Below are 19,035 nucleotides of genomic sequence, written 5' to 3' on the forward strand. Positions count from 1 at the left end.
ATGATGGATAAATAAAATGTGCTATATCCATATAATGGAATTATTCAGCAATAAAAAGGAATGTAATACTGATACATTCTACAACATGAACTCTGAAACATTATACTAAGTGAAAGAAGGCAGTCACAAAAAAATCACATATTGCATGATTCCATTTATATGAAATGTCCAGAATAGGCAAATCCACAGAAACAAAAAGCAGATTAGTGGTTGACTAGGGCTGGGGAGGGGGAAGGATTAAGGACAAATGGGGAGTGACTGTTAATAGATATGGGTTTAAGCGGGGTTGGGGGGGGGTGATGAAAATCTTTTAGAACTTTTGTGGTGATGATAAAATTCATAAATATACTAAAAACTACTGAATTGAACACTTTAAATGGGTGATCGTACGGTATGTGAATTATACCTCAATAAAACTGCTAAATAAAAAAATAATTATTCTGATGGCTAGATGGGTAGAGAATGGATTTGAGAGGGGTCAAGACTGGCAGCAGAAAAACCAGTTAGGAAATATAACTGTCTAGGTGAAAGATGATGAGGGTCTAAGCTAAGATACAGGCAGTAGTGACAAGGAGGAGACATGGATTCAACAGATATCTGAGACGTAAGACCAACAGAAATTATTAGCTGACAAGATAAAGGAGTGATGGGAAAGGACGAATCCTGAGTCTCTGGCCTGGGTGACTGGATGAAGGGTTGTGTTACTACCTGTATTTCCTACTGATATGAGAACAGGAAGTATAAAAAGAAGAGCAGATTTAGGATAAAAGGTAAATTCCATTTCAAATATGTTGAGTTTGAGATGCCTGTACGATATCAAGATGAAACTGTCTAGTATATAGTTGTCTTCAGGTGCCTCCAGCTAAGGGGAAAGATCTCGCACTGTAGATTTGAGAGTCAGGAGTAAATAAGGGGTGGTTAAAACTATAAAATTGGCTGTGATTGTTTGGGAAAGCATACAGAATAAGCAAGACATGGGCCAGGGATGAAACTCTTGTTACCACCTGTATTTTAGGAGCAGGCTAAGGATAAGGGTGTGTGTAGGGCAATTAACATTTTATTGAGCACTCCCTTTATGTGTTGGGCAGAGTGCTAGGTGGTGGTACTTGTTTCAAAGTCTTTATCTACACCATCTTATTTAGTCCTCATAACAATTTCACAAGTCAAGGCAACTGATACTAATCATTCTTAACTTATAGATTAGGACACTGAGGATCAGGGACATTAAATATTTTGTGTAAGGTCTCAGGGCTAAAAGTGACTGTGCTGGAAAAACAGAATCTAGGTCTGGTTTCAATGCTCATACTCCTCCTACCTCACCATTCTGCTTTCCACTACTATAATATTCAACACAGTTTTTCTGTACTGGACGTAGTAGACCCGTAAGTGGTTATTTAAAAAGCCAAAGTTCAATGAGGTCACCAGACAGACGGTACATGATCAAGTGGGATAAAAAGAGTAAGCAAGGTGTGACTTTATTTCCCTTTTAAGATCTATCTTAAATAGACAGGGAGTCTTCTTTGTACAGGACAGCAGAGCTCAGAAGCCGTGATCTCTGGGATTCGAAAAGACAACATCAGAATCTGCTGCGGGAAGTTATGAGGAAGCCGGTTATCGGTCTTCATATCTTAAAGATTTACATTCTAGCTGACAAAACCGAAAGAGCACACAGAGCCGCCCGTCTCCTGGCTGATGTACAACAGAATAAACGTCGAGGGCCAGCGGGGAAGGGACGAGAACGCCAGGGCTTTAGGCATGGAGAAGAGGCGACTGTCCCAGGGATCCCAGAGACACCACCACTCTCACCTCCAGGAACCCCTGGGAACCCAGGCGCCAAGGGCCTGCTCCCCGTACTCACTTTTTTGATGTTGGATTTGGAGGCAGGATGAAAGTCCTTCTTGCACATGAAATTGGCGAAGGATTTTCCCATTTTGGAGCCTGAGCTGGGGAAGGCAGCCGCTAGATCTGAGAGCAACGTAAACAATCTCTGCCGCCTAACCGGAACTACGCCTGCCGTGGCAGAGGGAACTTCCGGGGTCAAAAGGGACAGCTTCCGGCAATTAGCGCCTCTGCCGCTCCCTTTTCGCCTCTTCCTCCTTTCACTTTGGGCCCCTCGGAGGCCAGGTGAGGGGCGTGCACGGGGGTGGGGCGAGCATAGTAGTTGTTGGAAGCGGGAAGTCGGGAACTGCGGCGCGGCGGGGCCGAGGGGCTCCTGGGAGGGGCTGCTGGGAGGGGCTCCTGGGGGGGGGGCTGCTGGGAGGGGCTCCTGGGAGGGGTCCGGGTCGCGGCGCGGGCTGAAGTTTGAGTGCAGCCACATTTGGGTGCAGCCAGTTTGGGTGCGGAGTGCGGGCTTGGTGGCGGCTTATCTGCAAGGAGGTGTTTGAAGTCCGAGCCCTTTACTCTGTGAACTCCATTTCGAGTTACATAAACTTTTCTAAACCAACTTTTTCCATCTGTGTTGCTAAAGTAGTAATTCTTGCCCTAACTGTAGCACGTTTGTGAGGATCGAACGATGTGATGTGTCTGAAACCGCTTGGTGAACTAAAGCATATAAAGTAGAATGTCAACTCCAAAGGAGCGAGGATTCTATTTTGTTACCAGTACGGTGCCTGGTGCAGAAAGATATTCATGAACATTTGTTAAATGACGAATACATTTTAGGAGTTAGTAAAGGCTCTCAAGGCTTCCCCTCCTAAATGGGCTAGGTGTCTTCTTAACTAGGTGGCATGTTTCCTTAGCTTTCCTTATTACCGCAGTTAGCTCAGATCACCCATTGAAGCTTGATGGCTCTTGAAACTTCACGGTTTTGAGTGGACGTGGCTGCTACTGCTGAGGGGATTCACCAACCAAATCCTCTCGCGGGAGGGGGTGAGCGTGTCGTCAAGAATAAGCCTTTTGTAAGAAATTGACTCTTCTGACGAATAGTAACAGTAACAGCTTTGTGTCTGATATGTTCTAAGAACTGAAAAACGCTTTACACACTGTCTTTTTAAATTCTCATAACAGCCCCCGAGATATTTACCGATGAGGCAGGAGACTTAGACAGAGATTAAATAGCCTGCCAAAGTTAGGTAGTGGTGGAATTAGCTTTGGAACACAAATAGAAGGCGATCTAGGATATAAAGGTTGAAATTCACACGGAAAAGAACAGAAGCAATGGTGACCGCTCTGTTTCCATCATTGAGTAAAAAAGAAAAACCCTTAGGTGTTTCAGGCTGAAGTTGTTTCTTTCTTACTTGAGTCATTTTGTTTTCTTTTGAATGAATCATTTATTACATTTAAATCTGAAACTCTAAAACAATGTGCCATTCTGGAAGCAAACAAATTCTACTAAATTGAGGATTTAAGATTTTCCAAATTACAAATGAAGACATGATCTTGATATTAAATTATACAATCAGGATTCACAAGTTGAATGTGAACGTCTTCCTGGAAATAACAACAATTTGGAATTTTATTGACATGTTTTTGTATTTGTCCGATTCTGTGAGTCTGTTTCAAAATTTCAGTCTTATTAGTATTGTAACCAGTTCAAAAGAGACCCCTTCTTCCCGCCTTTGAGGAAACACTGGGTATATAATACTGTGACTTTTCCATAAGTTCCAGTGATGAGAATACAAAGATTAATAAGACATACTCTCAGCTCTCAAGGATCTCACTGTCCACTAAGAAGACATATATACACAAATATGGTCTTTGTAACAGTAGAGCTAGGTACAGGTGTTCCCAAATATGGAAATAGTGAAAGGAGATTCAAGGAAGACTTCAGGAGAGAAAGAGCTTAGAGAGTAAATTTGACCTATAAACTAGAAGAAGGTACTTGTCATTCCCATTGTCTTACTAAATCTTGTAGTACTAGATTCATTCCCAAGTCATTTTCTTACTGATACGAAATTTGAAACTTTAATGAGTATCCTATGTTAGATATGGCAGTAATATACCCTGGTCATCAAGTAAAACTCTTTGTTTTGTATATACTAAAAATGCTTTTCTTTTTATTTTGAATCTTCCATATGATTTTTAGTTTAAAAAAAAATGGAACCTTGTTCCTGTGACACTTTTGTGGCACTACCTCCAGCAACAGTTAATAACAGGATTATTTTTGGAAAAAATTCAGATAGACCCTGTGATGAAGTACAGGAGGTAGTTTATTTTCCTGCTGCAGTTCATGACAACCTGAAGAAACATCTTAAGGTAGGTGAAATGCATGTTTTGTTAGCAATATTTTTCTTTAAAAATATCATAAACAGGTTTTTAAAAATCATTAGCTAGCCATTTGGCAGAGGCTATAGAAGTTAAAAACTTAAGAATTTAAGTTTGAAAAATAATTTGAATCAGAACTAGACTTCTGGTCTTTAATTTCAATGATTTGGAGGAAGCTGAAATAACAATAATAAGAATTGTTAATTCTTTGATCAGATATTTGAATGCTTACCATATGCAAGCATGTCGAATAGGGCAAAGGGATTTAAAGCCTGCTGTCAAGACTAGTTCTGTCTTCCAGGAGCTTAGAGTCTAGTAGAGGAATAGGATGTGTATGTAACTAACTGCATTGTAAAAAAGGATGGTTTAAATGCTAAATTTAAGTAAGGGCAGCAAGTTGTGACATCAGTGGAGAAGCAAGTAATTCAGACTAGGAATTAAGGAAGGCTTCACCAAGAGTTGGGGTTTCAGCTGGAGTTTGATGGGCAAAAAGGATTCTGATTGGTGTAGAATAGGAAAAGTCATTCCAGACTCTGGAAGTAACAATTTTATCATCAAAAAAGGTTTTTTGATCCAGTGGTAACACTGTCAACACTATGCAATTTATGCAGTCATTTGATAGTATACAGGTCAATTAAAGGATCCTTTAAATTTTTTATTAAAAAAATCCATTTAGCATGGAACTTAAAGTAAAAATTTCATTCTATGCTTTTATTCCTAAGTTATATATTTTTTAGATTCCTTTTTATTGATATTCTAATACCAAAATATATTAAATATTAGACATTTTATTTATACAGTTGTTCCTCCACATCCGTGGGGGATTGGTTCCAGGAGCCCCTAGGATATCAAAATCCTTTGATGCTTAAGTCCCTTATATAAAATAGCATATAAATGCGTATAACCTATGCACATCCTCCCGTAAACTTTAAATTATCTCTAGATTATTTATAGTACAATGTGAATGGTATGTAAATAGTTGTAAATACAATGTAAATGCTGTCTAAATAGTTGCCAGCAAGTGTCAAATTCAAGTTTTGCTTTTTGGAACTTTCTGGAATGTTTTTTTTTCCGGAATAGTTTCAATCTGTGTTTGGTTGAATCTGTGGACGTGGAACCTGTGTGTGTGGAGGACTGACTTTACTAGGCCAATTTTTTTCTTTTGCTGAGATTATTTATTCATCTTGGGTCCATTTCTTTTTTTAATTATTTTTTATTTATTTGGTTGCACCGGGTCTTAGTTGCGGTAGGCAGGCTCCTTAGTTGCAGCTCATCAGCTCCTTAGTTGAGGCACGTGGGCACCTTAGTTTTGGCGTGCAAACTCTTAGTTGTGGCGTGCAAACTCTTAGTTGTGGCATGCGAACTCTTAGTTGCGGCATGCATGTGGGATCTAGTTCCCTGACCAGGGATCGAACCCAGGCCCCCTGCACTGGGAGCATGGAGTCTTATACACTGCGCCACCAGGGATGTCCCTTGGATCCGTTTGTATTTTATCTCTTCATATTTAAGTCTCACCTATCCTCTAAGCCAGTGGTTCTCATTCTTTTCACTGCTGTGGACATATTCGGTGATTCCCACATGTGACATGGGCATCTGTGTATTTAAGGGCTACCATATGGAACTTACATCACCAATCAAGAAACACTGGACATTGAGTTTGAGATCTGTTTCCTTACACTTCAACTCAGATACATCTTTCTCTACAAAATGTTTCTAGATTCCACAACTAGAAACTATCCCTTTCCTGAGCTTCCATTAGCACCCCATCTTCACTTTTCTTCATAGTCTTTATACTTTATATTTCATTGTATCTTAGGTAATATAGAAGTCTTAGTTTCTTGACAGCAAGATCTGCATCTGATTCATCTTTGAAACCAATATATCTCTTAGCAGAGTGCTTTATCGTAGGAGATGCTTAGCAAATATCTGAATGAATAAATGCTCTAGGGACAATTCTGAATATGTTTTAAGCGTAATGCCTCTATTATTGAAATTTTCAATTTAGTTTTAATCTCTTTCATAATCGTCATGTCTTCTGATGGATTTTAAGATTCTAGACTTTGATAACTTTTCTTTTTTGGTTTTACTGTTGTTGCTATGACTTTCTCTACAGTGTACTTACATAGAAATTGATCAAGTTCCTGAAACATATGCTATTGTCCTTAGTCGCCCAGCTTGGTTATGGGGGGCAGAAATGGGAGCCAATGAGCATGGAGTTTGCATTGGGAATGAAGCTGTATGGGGAAGAGAAGAAGTTTGTGATGAAGAGGCACTACTGGGCATGGACCTTGTCAGGTTATTTTTTTGTTATATTTTTGCACTGTAGAACTTGTCTAGATTTAAAATTTGTTGTAACTCTTAACATGTTTTATCTTCCCTCTTTTTTTCATTTTTTGGACTTTGATACTTTATAGTTTGTGTTAAAAATGCTTCAGAATACAGGCATGCAATTTCAAGACTCTCGAATATCATTCATTAGGAGAAGGGAAGGAGTTGAAAATTATGATTCATTGGAAGTACCTAACTTACTTTATCAGACTGTAACTAATTCTCACAGTCACCTTATGGGATATTATTATTATCCTAATTTTACAGATGAGATACCTAAGGTTCAGAGATAAAGTGATTTGCCAATAAACTACCAAGTTGGAATTTGAACGATGATCTTTTTGACTCCAAATCTTTGTTTTCATGATTCCAAACTGACTTCACTACTTCACAAGGAATAGTTTAGACTCCAAATCTTTGTTTTCATGATTCCAAACTGACTTCACTACTTCACAAGGAATAGTTTAGAAGTTGGATTTCAGTGTATCTGTTAACGTGAAAGGATTTTTACTTGGAATATAAACACAAAATCTCATGTGCATGAAATTATTTAAGAAACATAATGGAAATTTATTTTAATCTGAGAACTTTAATATTTTTATTTTAGACTTGGTCTTGAAAGAGCTGATACAGCTGAAAAAGCCCTCAATGTCATTGTTGATTTATTAGAAAAATATGGCCAGGGTGGAAATTGTTCAGAGGGCAGGATGGTATTTAGCTATCACAACAGTTTCCTGATAGCTGATAGGAATGAAGCCTGGGTTCTGGAGACTGCAGGGAAGTACTGGGCAGCAGAAAAAGTACAAGGTATGGACAACTTTTCATGATTTAATTTGTTTTACAATTAATAAAAAACCTCTTAGTTGCAGACATTGCATTTAATTGTTTTTCAAGATTTATACTCCAATGCAATGAAGGCGAAAACTGAAGGGGAAATGAAAAAATTTGAAAGAACATACATTGAAAGAGCACTATAAAGGGCTTTCTTGAAAAAGAGGAAAAGGTGGTGTTATCTCTTTTCAATATATATGATATTAATTTCATATAACCTGTATATATTTTCTGTGCAGTAGTAGCTCTTGGCTGTTTTATAGTACTTTTTCACTTTTTTTAAACCCCTCCCCTTTTTCACTTTTTTATGAAGTGAAACCATTTCTTTACCATTTTTTCCTGTTTTAACTTTGGGCTGAACTCAAAAATTTTATCATGTGTGGATATGGAGGTGAGGACAGGGTAGTGTTATTGGGGATTGGTGACTGTGGGTTTAGTCGTTAGAAAGAATATATTGATACAATAGTAAAGTATAAAAATTTGATGTCATTGAGTAAATAACACAGTTGATTGTTTTAGAATGCTTTGCTTTTTTTTTTTCTTGATTTCTTTGTAACCATATATTCCTCTCATTTTTCAAGTGAGGGAATCCAGAGATATGAAATGATTTACTCAAGGCAGTGAATGAGAGACTTAGTATTTAAATCTTTCCATCCTGACTCTCAGTTCAGTATTCTTTCACTAGAGTACAACCTTGTGCTTAAGCATGATCATGTACTTCTTGTGTAATTACCTCCTGGATCTCATAGTTTTACAGGGGGGATAAGATACACATGTGAAAATATTAAATGGCAAGTGAATGACACACACACATATATGCTATGAACATTTAGAGAAAGGAAAAGTCATCGTGAGCTGGAGAAATTTGGGAAGTCTTCATGAAGGTAGCCTTGAGCTACCTTTGGAGGATTTGTATGTTATTTTTCAAAACAGGTCATTGACAGTTGTTTTGATGGACATTTTATTTTATATTTTGCATATATGTTTATTAATACACAAAACCGAATTTAGACTCTTTTTATTATTGTGATAATTGGCCTGATTATACCATTAATTACTTTTTATTTTGTCAAGTGTGCTACATCCAAGAGAAAAACGAATTCTGTTGAAAAAGAGAGCCCCACCGAGCCATCCAAAACAAACACCTTCACTGAGTCTGATTAACCAATTGTAGATTAACTTTGCCAACTTGTTTCTCTTCCTATTACTAAATTAGCCCAAGAACTAAGTAGTTTAACTATAGGGAATTATCTACTCGATGGAAAATTCCTCTTCTCTGTCTTTGATTCTATCATGACTTAAGTCTATTTTGATTCTATCATGACTTAAGTAAGAATATCCCAAGTATGATTTCATTAGAGTAATTAAATTGATTTCTACTTGGCAGACTATCATTCTAAATCTGTTGTAAAATGTTATTAATTTTCATTTATCATGATCTATTTCATTTATTCTGATCTGTTTAGAACAGACTTTTATTGTTTCTTCTGTTTTGTATTTTAGTTGAAAATTTTGTTATAACTTAGTGCCATGATATTTTTAGAAGCCTTATATTTCTGTTCTAAACTTACTTATGACTATTTTTTAAACAGTAATTCATATAAAAGACTAATATCCAGAATATATAAAGAACTGTCAAAACTCAACAGTAAAAAGACAAATGACACGAAGAGACATTTCACCTAAAAGGATATACACATGTCACAAAAGCACGTGAAATGATGTTCAACGTCATTAGCCATTAGGGAAATGCAAACTAAAACCACAGTGAGATACCACTCTACCTCTATCAGAATGGCTAAAAATTTTTAAATGACACTCCCAAATGCTAGTGAGAATGTGGAGGATGGTACATTGCTAATAAGAATGTATAGTCACTCTGGAAAACAGTTTGGCAGTTAAAAAAAAACCTTAATATGCAACTATTATACAGTGCAGCAATTGCAATCTTATGCATTTATCCCAGAGAAATAAAACTTAAATGCACACAAAAACCTGTACATGAATTTTTAGAGCAGCTTTTCCCATGATACCAAAAACTGGAAACAACCTAGCTGTCCTTTAACTTGTGAATGTTTAAACAAACCATAGAATGCCTATAACATGGAATACTAGTCAGCAATAAAAAGGAATGAATTGTTGATACATACAATAACCTGGAATAATCTTTAGGGAATTAAACTGAGTAAAAAAAGCCTAAAGATTGTATATTGTATGATTCCATTTATATGATTTTCTTGAAATGACAATTATAGAAATGGATAACAGATGGTTGCCTGGGGTTAATGAAGCGGTGGGCGTGGGAGACAAGTGGGTGTGGCTATAAAAGGGCAACACGAGTGATCCTTGTGATATTCTGTACCTTGACTGTATAAATACCAGTATTTTGGTTGTGATATTATATAAGATGTTACCATTTGGGGAGACGGTGTAAAGGTGCATAGCTCTCTCTTTAATTCTTACAACTGCATGTGAATCCATAATTACCTCAAAATAAAAAGTTTAATTTAAAAAAATAATTTATCTGAGTATGTAATAAATAGATGCACATGGTACAACATTTAGAAGCCTATATTTACATTGAAATAATGATTAAGAATCATAATGTACAGAGATAGATATATTACATTAAATATGACTTTTCTTCTCCCTTCCTCTCTTCTTTGAAAATAGAGGGAGTTCGTAATATTTCTAATCAGCTTTCTATAACAACCAAGATTGATCGGGAGCACCCTGACATGAGAAGCTATGCTAAGCAGAAAGGTTGGTGGGATGGTAAAAAGGAGTTTGATTTTGCTGCAACATACTCTTATCTTGACACAGCCAAGATGATGATTTCTCCAGGCAGATACTGTGAAGGCTACAAGCTTCTGAATAAACATAAAGGTAATTTTAAATAATATTAGAATGAAAATGGTATTTCGTGTAAATATAATGTGGGTATAATAAAGTCTGTTTTTTGAAAAATTATTCTAAGTAAGATATAGTTTTATTAAAACTGAAAACAGGGAATTCCCTGGTGGTCCAGTGGTTGGGACTCCGTGCTTCCACTGCAGGGGGCACGGGTTCGATTCTTGGTCGGGGAACTAGGATCCCGCAGGCCGTGTGGCACAGCCAAAGGAAAAAAAAACTGAAAACATTGTGATACTGTAAGCTGTTTTTTGAGATGAGTGAAGTGCTATATAATTGTGAGACGGTAATAATTCTTTCTGAAAGACAAGTTCAGATTTGCAATCCTCAAACCCTTTTTTCAGTTCTTAGTAATATTCTTAAAGCCAAATTTGGATTACTTTTCTTCTCAGAGTTCATTGGAACATGGAGATGGTTTTCTTTGACTATTGCTGCTGCTTCTTTCATTTATCTTTTGATAGTACCCTTATTGGTTATTTTCTAATTTCAAAAGTTATATCTATAACTTGCCAAGAAGACAAACTGAGCAGATATAAGAATTCTCCCTTTCCACTCTTAAACTCTAGAAATGTGGAATAAAATATTTAAACATTAAGGACATATATAGATAGGTTTAAACACAAGAAGAGGAAATCACTAGGTACCAAAAATGAAGAGAGAACCCATAGAGTCAGCAAGATTTGAGGTGTCTCTTCTCCATACAGTCCTCCTTCTCTCTGTGTCAAAGGGGGGATTGTGGACCACATATCATCCTTAGAGGCTAGTTTTAACATCCATGAGAATGTAGGTGCCTAGCTGAAAGACCTATTTGGGGAGCAGGAACTGGACTAGTTACTAAGATTAGTACTCTGCTCCATGCCCAGAGTCCCAGCCTGGAATTGAGCTGTCTGCTGTCCCAGGCTATGGGTCAGTACATTCTCTTGTGAGTGACTGAACTCTGAGCTACATGTATTTTGTAGACTCAGCTGAGGCTACCTGTGCTGTGTTGAGAAACAAACTGGTTTGGAACCTGCAAACCACAGGTATGCAGAATTCCAGCATACCTGTGTCTCTATGAATATATGACAAATATTCAGATTTTACTCAAATTTCCCATCCAGATGAGAAATCTGCTATAATGAATCTTCATGTAACTGCCATTAAAAACATGGACATTCAGATGAAAGGATGTAGTTTCTATATTTATTATGGATAGTTTCTATTATTATGGCTTCAAGTTCATTGATCTTTTCTTCTGCATTATCTAATATGCTGTTAATCTCACCTAGTAATATTTTCATTTCAGTTATTATATTTTTCATCTCTACATGTTCTATTTGGTTCTTTTTGTATATCTCTCATTTCTCTATTCATTACCTTCATGTTTTTCTTTAAATCCTTGAGCATATTTAGCAGACAGCTGTTTTATAATAGCTGTTTTAACATCCTTGTCTTCTAACTCCATTATCTCTGTAATTTCTGCGTCTGTTTCTGTTGATTTGATTTTCTTCTGGTTTTGGGTCACATATTCCTGCTTATTCGTATGTTTAATAATTTTTGATTAGATGATGGACATTGCAGATTTTAATCGTTGAGTTCTGGATTTTGTTTTATTCCTTTAATGAGTATTGGACTTTGTTTTATCAGTTAATTTCATTATTTAGGGAACAGTTTCATCTCTTTTAGGCCTATTTGCTTTTCTAGGGTGGCTCTAGAGTAGCTATTATACCAGGGCTAGTTTAGTCCCACTAAAGGCATGTGATCTTTCTGGGATCTCTGCTGAATGCCTTATGTATTAAATGAGATCTTCTTACTCCAGCTAGTGGGAACTCGAAAGATTCCCAGCCCTGTGTTAGCTTTATGGAGTTTTTAAAAACTCATAGTTTCCAATAATTGCTCTTTCCTTATAATTTGTTCTTTGTTTGGTCTTGTGGAGTTTCACCCTATGTGTGTGTGCAAATTGGTATTCAGCCAGAGGCTCAATGGACCCTCTGTACAGGTTGCTAGAAATTTTTTGAGAGGTAGCTCATTCCTCTTTGGTGCTCTGCTTTGCAAATTCTACCACCCTGACCTCCCTGAACTTCCACCTCTGTTTCCTCAACTTAGAGTGATCTTTGGGCTATGTCTGGGTCTCCCTCCCTGCACTGTTGTCTGAAAATTGCCTCCAACAACACTGAGCTCCTGGAGTCAACACAATGGTAGGGCTTACTTTATTTGTTTCCTTTCTCTCAGGGATCATAATCCTACATTACCTGTTGTCCAATATCCAAAAACAGTTTTATATATTTTGTCCAGTTTTCTGTTTGTCTACAGTAGGAGGGTAATTCTAGACCCTACTATTCCGTCATGGTTGGAAGCAGAAGTTCTATTTACATTATACTGAGTGTTTTTTGCAGTATAGAAGAGAAATGCAATTCATGTCCAGTAAGATATGTTATTATTTTGAACTGCACACAAGCACAATTACTGGACATTCATTGAGAGTTAAATAAATAGATGATTAGTGTTTACACACTTTCCATTATGCAGAAGTTCTTGGTTGATTGTTACATAGGTTTTACAAGTATTTAGTAATATTTGGGGAAATTGATTGAGTTTTTAAATATGGGCTAGGAATACATTATTATTTTTTCCATTTAAAATAATGGGTTGTAGGCTCTTGCTATTCAGTGTTTATAACAGTTCAGATTCAGGTAAGGAGGCTGTATCTATTTTATTAACCACCCATATGGAAGCCTTCATTATCCATGGTCTGCCAGGACTCTACCAGAAATTCCCTTTGAAGATGATTTCACAGGAAAATAATTATAAACACATGAGCAAATACAGTACTAAAAGAGAAACAATTCATAGACCCAATAAATACAGGAAATTCACACCCAAGAACAAATTAGCTGATTTAAATTTAGCTAATGATTAAAACTTTCAAAGGTATTTGATAATGTTAAGGAATTATTATTTAAAAATTCAGATGTGGTAATTGTATTTTAGCTATATTTATTAAAAAATTCCTTTTGTATAGATACGTACTGAAGTATTATGGATGAGATGATGTGACTGGGATTTTCTTCAAAATAATTTGATGGGAGGGATTTGATAACTGTTGAAGCAGTAATGAATATTTGAGGATTCATTGTATAATTTTTCTGAACTTCTATATATTTGAAATTTTCTATAATAAAAAGTTAAAAAAATAAAATTAAAATGTTCAAAGATATAAAGGAAGGAATGAAATCTATAAAGCAAGAGTAGGAGATTATGAAAAATAAACAGATAAATTTGAAAATTCTAAAATGTGCAGAAATTCTAAAAATGAAAATTACAGTCACTGAAACAAAACCAAAACTGAACGTTGTAACAAATGTTCAAAGTTAAGCATTTGGAAAATGCAGGTAAACAAAGAGGAACAAAAATTACTCATAATAAGTACTCAGCACTCACTTAACATTTAAATATTTTTAATTGCAAAAGTAAAATGTATCATTGCTAGCAGATATTCTTTGTAGCCATATTTCCCTTTATACATATACAGTTTATTTTTTAAAATAAAAATAGGTCAATACTGAATATATTCTACTTTAATCCACTTTTTAGTTGATGGTATATTTGGAATATCATTCCACATCTTTAGTTATCATTCATTTGAAATGTTTTAAAATTTCCCTCGTGATTTCTTTTCTGACTTGTGGATTATTTGGAAGTGTGTTATGAATTTCCAAATATTTGGGGGTTTCCTAGATATCTTATTGTTATTGATTTCTAATTTAATTCCACTGAACTCAGAGAACATACTCTATATGACTTCAGTCCTTTAAAATTTACTGAGACTTATTTTATGGCCTGGCATATGATCTATTTTGGTGTACAAAATATGCACCTTGCACTTGTTAGGTATAGAGTTTTATAAATATCAATTAGGTCAATTAGGTCAAGATGGTTACTGTGATCATCTACATCTTCAATGATTTTTTGTTGTTGTTGTATATATTACTAAGAGAGGAGTGTGAAAATCTCCAATTATGTTTATGGAATTGTCTGTTTCTCCCTTTAATTCTGTCAGTTTTTGCTTAATATATATTAAAGCTCTGTTATTAGGTGCATACACATTTATAATTGTTTTGTCTTTCTGGTGAATTGGTCCTTTTCTTCATGAAATATTATTTCTCACTGTTAATACTGTTTGTCTTGAAGTCAACTTTAGCCCAGCTTTCTGTTTACTGTTTATATGACATATACTCACCTATCCATTTGCTTTCAAACTATCTGTATCTTTATATTTAAAGCACATTTCTTGTAAAAAAAATATGGTTTAATCTTTTTTTTTAACCATTCTGATAAGTTTTGCCTTTTACTTAGAAACTATAGTTCATTAACATTTAATGTAGGCTGGTTCTGGTTCCAGATAAGATGCTGTAAGTAAACTCTATCTCTTTTTCTGAATATAACCAAAAGCCTGGAAGTATTGTATGGAACAGTTATCTGAGGACCTTTAAATGTAAAAAGGAACAGGAAATAGGAGAAAGAAACCAGAACCCAAAGTATGAATTCATCCAGCAGTGAGTTTCATGGTTTTTTTCCTTCCATATCACTTGGCCTGGTTTCAAACAGTATGATTCCTGGAACTATGCACTGGGTGTGGACAGAAAGTGGGCCCAAAATCTCATAACGTAATGTTATAATCTAAATGATACAGTCCAAAATTACCCAATATATGAAAACCAGGAAAATCCCAACAACTTGGAAGGGAAAGGACAATAGATACCAACCACAAGATGATCTAGATGTTGGGATTATCAAATGAAGACTTTATTCAGTTATTTTTTTTGATTGAAGTATAGTTGATTTACAATGTTGTGTTAATTTCTGCTGTACAGCAAAGTGATTCAGTTAAACGTATATATATATCAATATATATATATATTCTTTTTTATATTCTTTTCCATTATGGGTTATCATAGGATATTGAATATAGTTCTCTGTGCTATATAGTAGGACCTAGTTGTTTATCCATTCTATGTATAATAGCTTACATCTGCTAACCCCAACCTCCTATTCCATCTCTCCCCCAACCTTCTCCCCCTTGACAACCACAAGTCTGTTCTCTATGTCCATGAGTCTGTTTCTGTTTCGTAGATAGGTTCATTTGTGTCATTCAAATGAAGACTTTAAAGCAGCTATTTTAAGTGTGAACACTCCCAGTATGAATGGGAAAGTAGAACATCTCAGCAGAGAAATAGAAGCTATAAAAAAGAACTGAATGGAAATTTTATAATTGAAAAACACAGTAACCAAAGTAAAAAATTCCTCTGATGGGCTCAATAGCAGAATGGATATGACAGAGGAAAGTATCAGTGAATTTGAAGATAGATCAGTAGAAATTATCTAATATGAACACAGGGAAAAAAGATTGAAACAAAGAAACAGAACAGAGCCTTAGGGACTGTGGGATAATATCTAAACATCTAGAGTCATTAGAGTCTCAGAAGGAGAGAAGAGTGTGATGCAGAAAAGTTTTTAAATAAATAATGGTTGAAAACTTCTCAAAATGGCTAAAGACTTAAATTTACAGATTCAGGAAAGTTAGCAAACCTCAAACAAGATAAAGGAAAAGAAATCCATGCCTAAATGCACAAACTGCTGAAAACCAAAGACAAAAAGCCTTAAAAGCAGCTAAAGAAAAATAACACATTATATATAGGTAAAAAATGATTTCTGTGTGTTTTTCATTATAAACCATAGATGCCTAAAGGCAGTGAAACAACATTTTTAAAGCTCTGAAAGAAAAGAATTCTGTATCTAGACAAAATATTCTTCAGGAATGAAGGTGAAATAAAAACATCCTGACATGTGGGAAAACTAAGAGACTTTGTTGCCAGTATTTCTGCTATAAAAGAAATGCTAAAGGAATTTTTTTAGATAGAAGGGAAGTGATAGCACAGCGAAACATGGAACTTCAGGGATGAAGGAAGAGCCACAGAAATGGTAAATATTGGGGTAAATATAATACCATGTTTCTCCTCTTAAGACCTTAAAAATATGTCTAACAGTTATAAGCCAAAATTACATTTCCTATAATACACATGATAATCACAGTATAAAGAGGGGAGTACATATGGTGTTAAGGTTTCTACATTGTACTTAGAGCTGTAAAATATTGATTCTAGTAAACAGATAATTTAATTACGTATATTGTGACCTTAGAGCAATATTTAAAAAGCTATGTAATAAGATACAGTAAAAAAAAACCCAACACATGAATTAAAATGGAATACTAAGAAAATATTCAAAAAGAAGGCAGGAAAGGGGAAATGGAAGAATAAAAATAGAAGCATCGAACATAAAACAATATAATGTAGATCTAAAGTTCAACATATCTATAATTACATTAATTGTTAAATGGTCTAAACATACCAATTAAAAGATGAAGTGTGTCAGACTGAAGTAAAAAAAAAAACAAACCACGACTCAGCTATATGCTGTGTATGAGTGACTCACTTTAAGTAGGCGAAGGTAAAAGAATGGGAGAAGTTATAGCATGTAAACACTGATCAAAAGACAGCTGGGTTGGCTATATAAATATTAGATGAAGTAGACTTTCGAGCAAGGTACATTACCAGGGAGAGACATATCACATAATAAAAAAAGGGTCATTTCAGTGTTATTATTTTCTCCATGGTAAATGTATATGAACCTAACAACAAATCTTCAAAATATATGAAGTAAGAACTAACAGAACTGAGAGGAGAAGTAGACAGTTCCACAATTATAGGTGGAGACTGCAATGCTTCTCTCTCAGTAATGGGAAGAACCAGTGGACAGAAAATCAGCAAGGATATGAAAGAATTGAACAGTATATCAACCACTGGATCTAACTGATGTTTATAGAATTCTCCGCCCAACAACAGTGGAATGCACATTCTTTTCAAGTGCACATGGAACATACACTAAGTTGACCATATCCTGGATCATAAAACAAATCTTAAAAAGAGACATAACAAAGTACAGTCTTTGACAATAATAAAATTATATTTGAAATCAGTTACATAAGGATATCTGGAAAATCCCCAATACTTGGAAATCACACAACACACTTTATTTTTTTTTCTTTATTTTTTAAAAATTTATTATTTATTTTTGGATGCGTTGGGTCTTCGTTGCTGTGCACGGGCTTCCTCTAGTTGCGGCAAGCGGGGGCTACTCTTGGTTGCAGTGCGCAGGCTTCTCATTGTGGTGGCTTCTCTTGTTGTGGAGCACGGGCTCTAGGCGCGCGGGCTTCAGTAGTTGTGGCTCACAGGCTCTAGAGCACAGGCTCAATAGTTGTGGTGCACAGGCTTAGTTGCTCCGTGGCATGTGGGATCTTCCCAGACCAGGACTCGAACCCGTGTCCCCTGCATTGGCAGGCAGATTCTTAACCCCTGTGCCACCAGGGAAGTCCACACAACACACTTTAAATGTATGGGTCAAAAAAGAAGTCTCAAGGGAAATAAGAAAATATTTTGAGTGGAATGAAATGAAAATCAGTATACCAAAATTTATAGCATGCAGCAAAAGTAGTGTTTACAGGAAAATTTAAAGCGTTAAGTGCTTATATTAGAGAATAAGAAAGGTCTCAAATCAACAATGTAAACTTTCACCTTAATAAACTAAAAAAAAAAAAAAAAAAGAAAGAAAAAAAAGAAAAAAAAAATCCCAAGCAAAGAAAAGAAAGAAATAATAAAGTGCAGAAATCAGTAAAATTGAAAACAACAAAACAGTGGAGAAAATGGATCAAATTAAAAGCTGGTGCTTTGAAAAGATTAATAAATTGAAACACTCAGCTCCACAAAGAAAAAAAAAAAAAGGAAGAAAACACAAGTTACATGTCAGGAATACAGATATTATTATAGACCCCATAGACATTAGGAGGATAATAGGGAAACACTATAAACAGCTCTAAGTGTGTTCAGTAACTTAGAGGAAATGAACCAATTCCTTGAAAGCCACCAATCACCAAAACTCACCTAGGAAGAAATATCAATAACTTTTGATTTAGCAATTGAATTGGTTGTGTTCTGTCTGCAAAGTCTGTCTCCTGGTCAGCAGCTCAAATTCCAGTTTCGTTCTTTTATCTTTAGCTGAGCTGCTATCATTCTCCCCCACATATGCTGATTCATGAAACAGATGGAGATTTGGGCAGAGTTTTGTTTTTTTTTTTACAAAGAATTTGGGGGTTCCTCTCTGTAACTCTCTCCTTTCTGCAATTCTCCCTTCACCTTCTAGTACCGGTAGTTGGCCTCTGGTTCTTCAGGCCAGAAAGACCAAGGTTTTCTATAACTACCTGTGCCACATTGCACAGCATTGACCATGGCCTTCCCTCAGGCTAAAGCTGTAACAAAAATGGGAAATTTACTCTGTGCTTCATCCCATCTTCCAAGTGTCACCTCTCCTCCAGAATTTTCCTGCTTTTGCTCACAGTAAAGAGCCTTAGTGTATTTTGTCCCAAGTTTATAGTTATCTGAGGGAGGGTTAGTATGATAGAAGCTTACTCAGCCTAAATGAAAGCAGAACTCCTTCCCATGTCATTTAATATTCTATGACATTCTTTTACTTATAAAAATAAATATATTCACATGATTCAAAATTCAGAGGTATACAAGAGTATACAGTGAAGCCTCTCCCTTCTAACATGCCCCTGTTCAGTCCTTTTTCCTACAGGCATTTCCTTGTATATGCCTTCAGAGATGATGTATGCTTAATGAAACAAATATGTATAGGTATTCTTGTTCTCCTTTTTACAGAAATGGT

At 35.7% G+C, this 19,035-nt stretch overlaps 2 protein-coding genes across 3 annotated transcripts in view; one reads left to right on the forward strand and one right to left on the reverse strand.

The window, feature by feature from the left end:
- CIR1 (corepressor interacting with RBPJ, CIR1) overlaps nt 1–2,010 on the reverse strand; it is a 38,529-nt gene extending 36,519 nt beyond the window's left edge. Inside the window, exon 1 of the mRNA XM_061185146.1 lies at nt 1,859–2,010. Within this exon, the coding sequence (XP_061041129.1) occupies nt 1,859–1,930 (72 nt within the window). The 5' untranslated portion in view covers nt 1,931–2,010. The remainder of the gene's footprint in view (nt 1–1,858) is intronic.
- A 32-nt stretch (nt 2,011–2,042) lies between these two features.
- The window catches only part of SCRN3 (secernin 3), a 36,025-nt gene continuing 19,032 nt past the window's right edge, over nt 2,043–19,035 (forward strand). The window contains exons 1-5 of one of the 2 annotated variants that reach the window (XM_061202189.1): nt 2,043–2,124; nt 4,025–4,194; nt 6,317–6,498; nt 7,139–7,338; nt 10,036–10,248. In XM_061202189.1, the coding sequence (XP_061058172.1) occupies nt 4,036–4,194; nt 6,317–6,498; nt 7,139–7,338; nt 10,036–10,248 (754 nt within the window). In that variant the 5' untranslated portion in view covers nt 2,043–2,124; nt 4,025–4,035. Of the gene's footprint in view, nt 2,125–4,024; nt 4,195–6,316; nt 6,499–7,138; nt 7,339–10,035; nt 10,249–19,035 lie in introns of those variants that run through there. The other variant, XM_061202199.1, reaches the window with a different exon arrangement.

This window comes from Eubalaena glacialis, chromosome 1, assembly GCF_028564815.1.
Source record: "Eubalaena glacialis isolate mEubGla1 chromosome 1, mEubGla1.1.hap2.+ XY, whole genome shotgun sequence".
NCBI lineage: Eukaryota > Metazoa > Chordata > Mammalia > Artiodactyla > Balaenidae > Eubalaena > Eubalaena glacialis.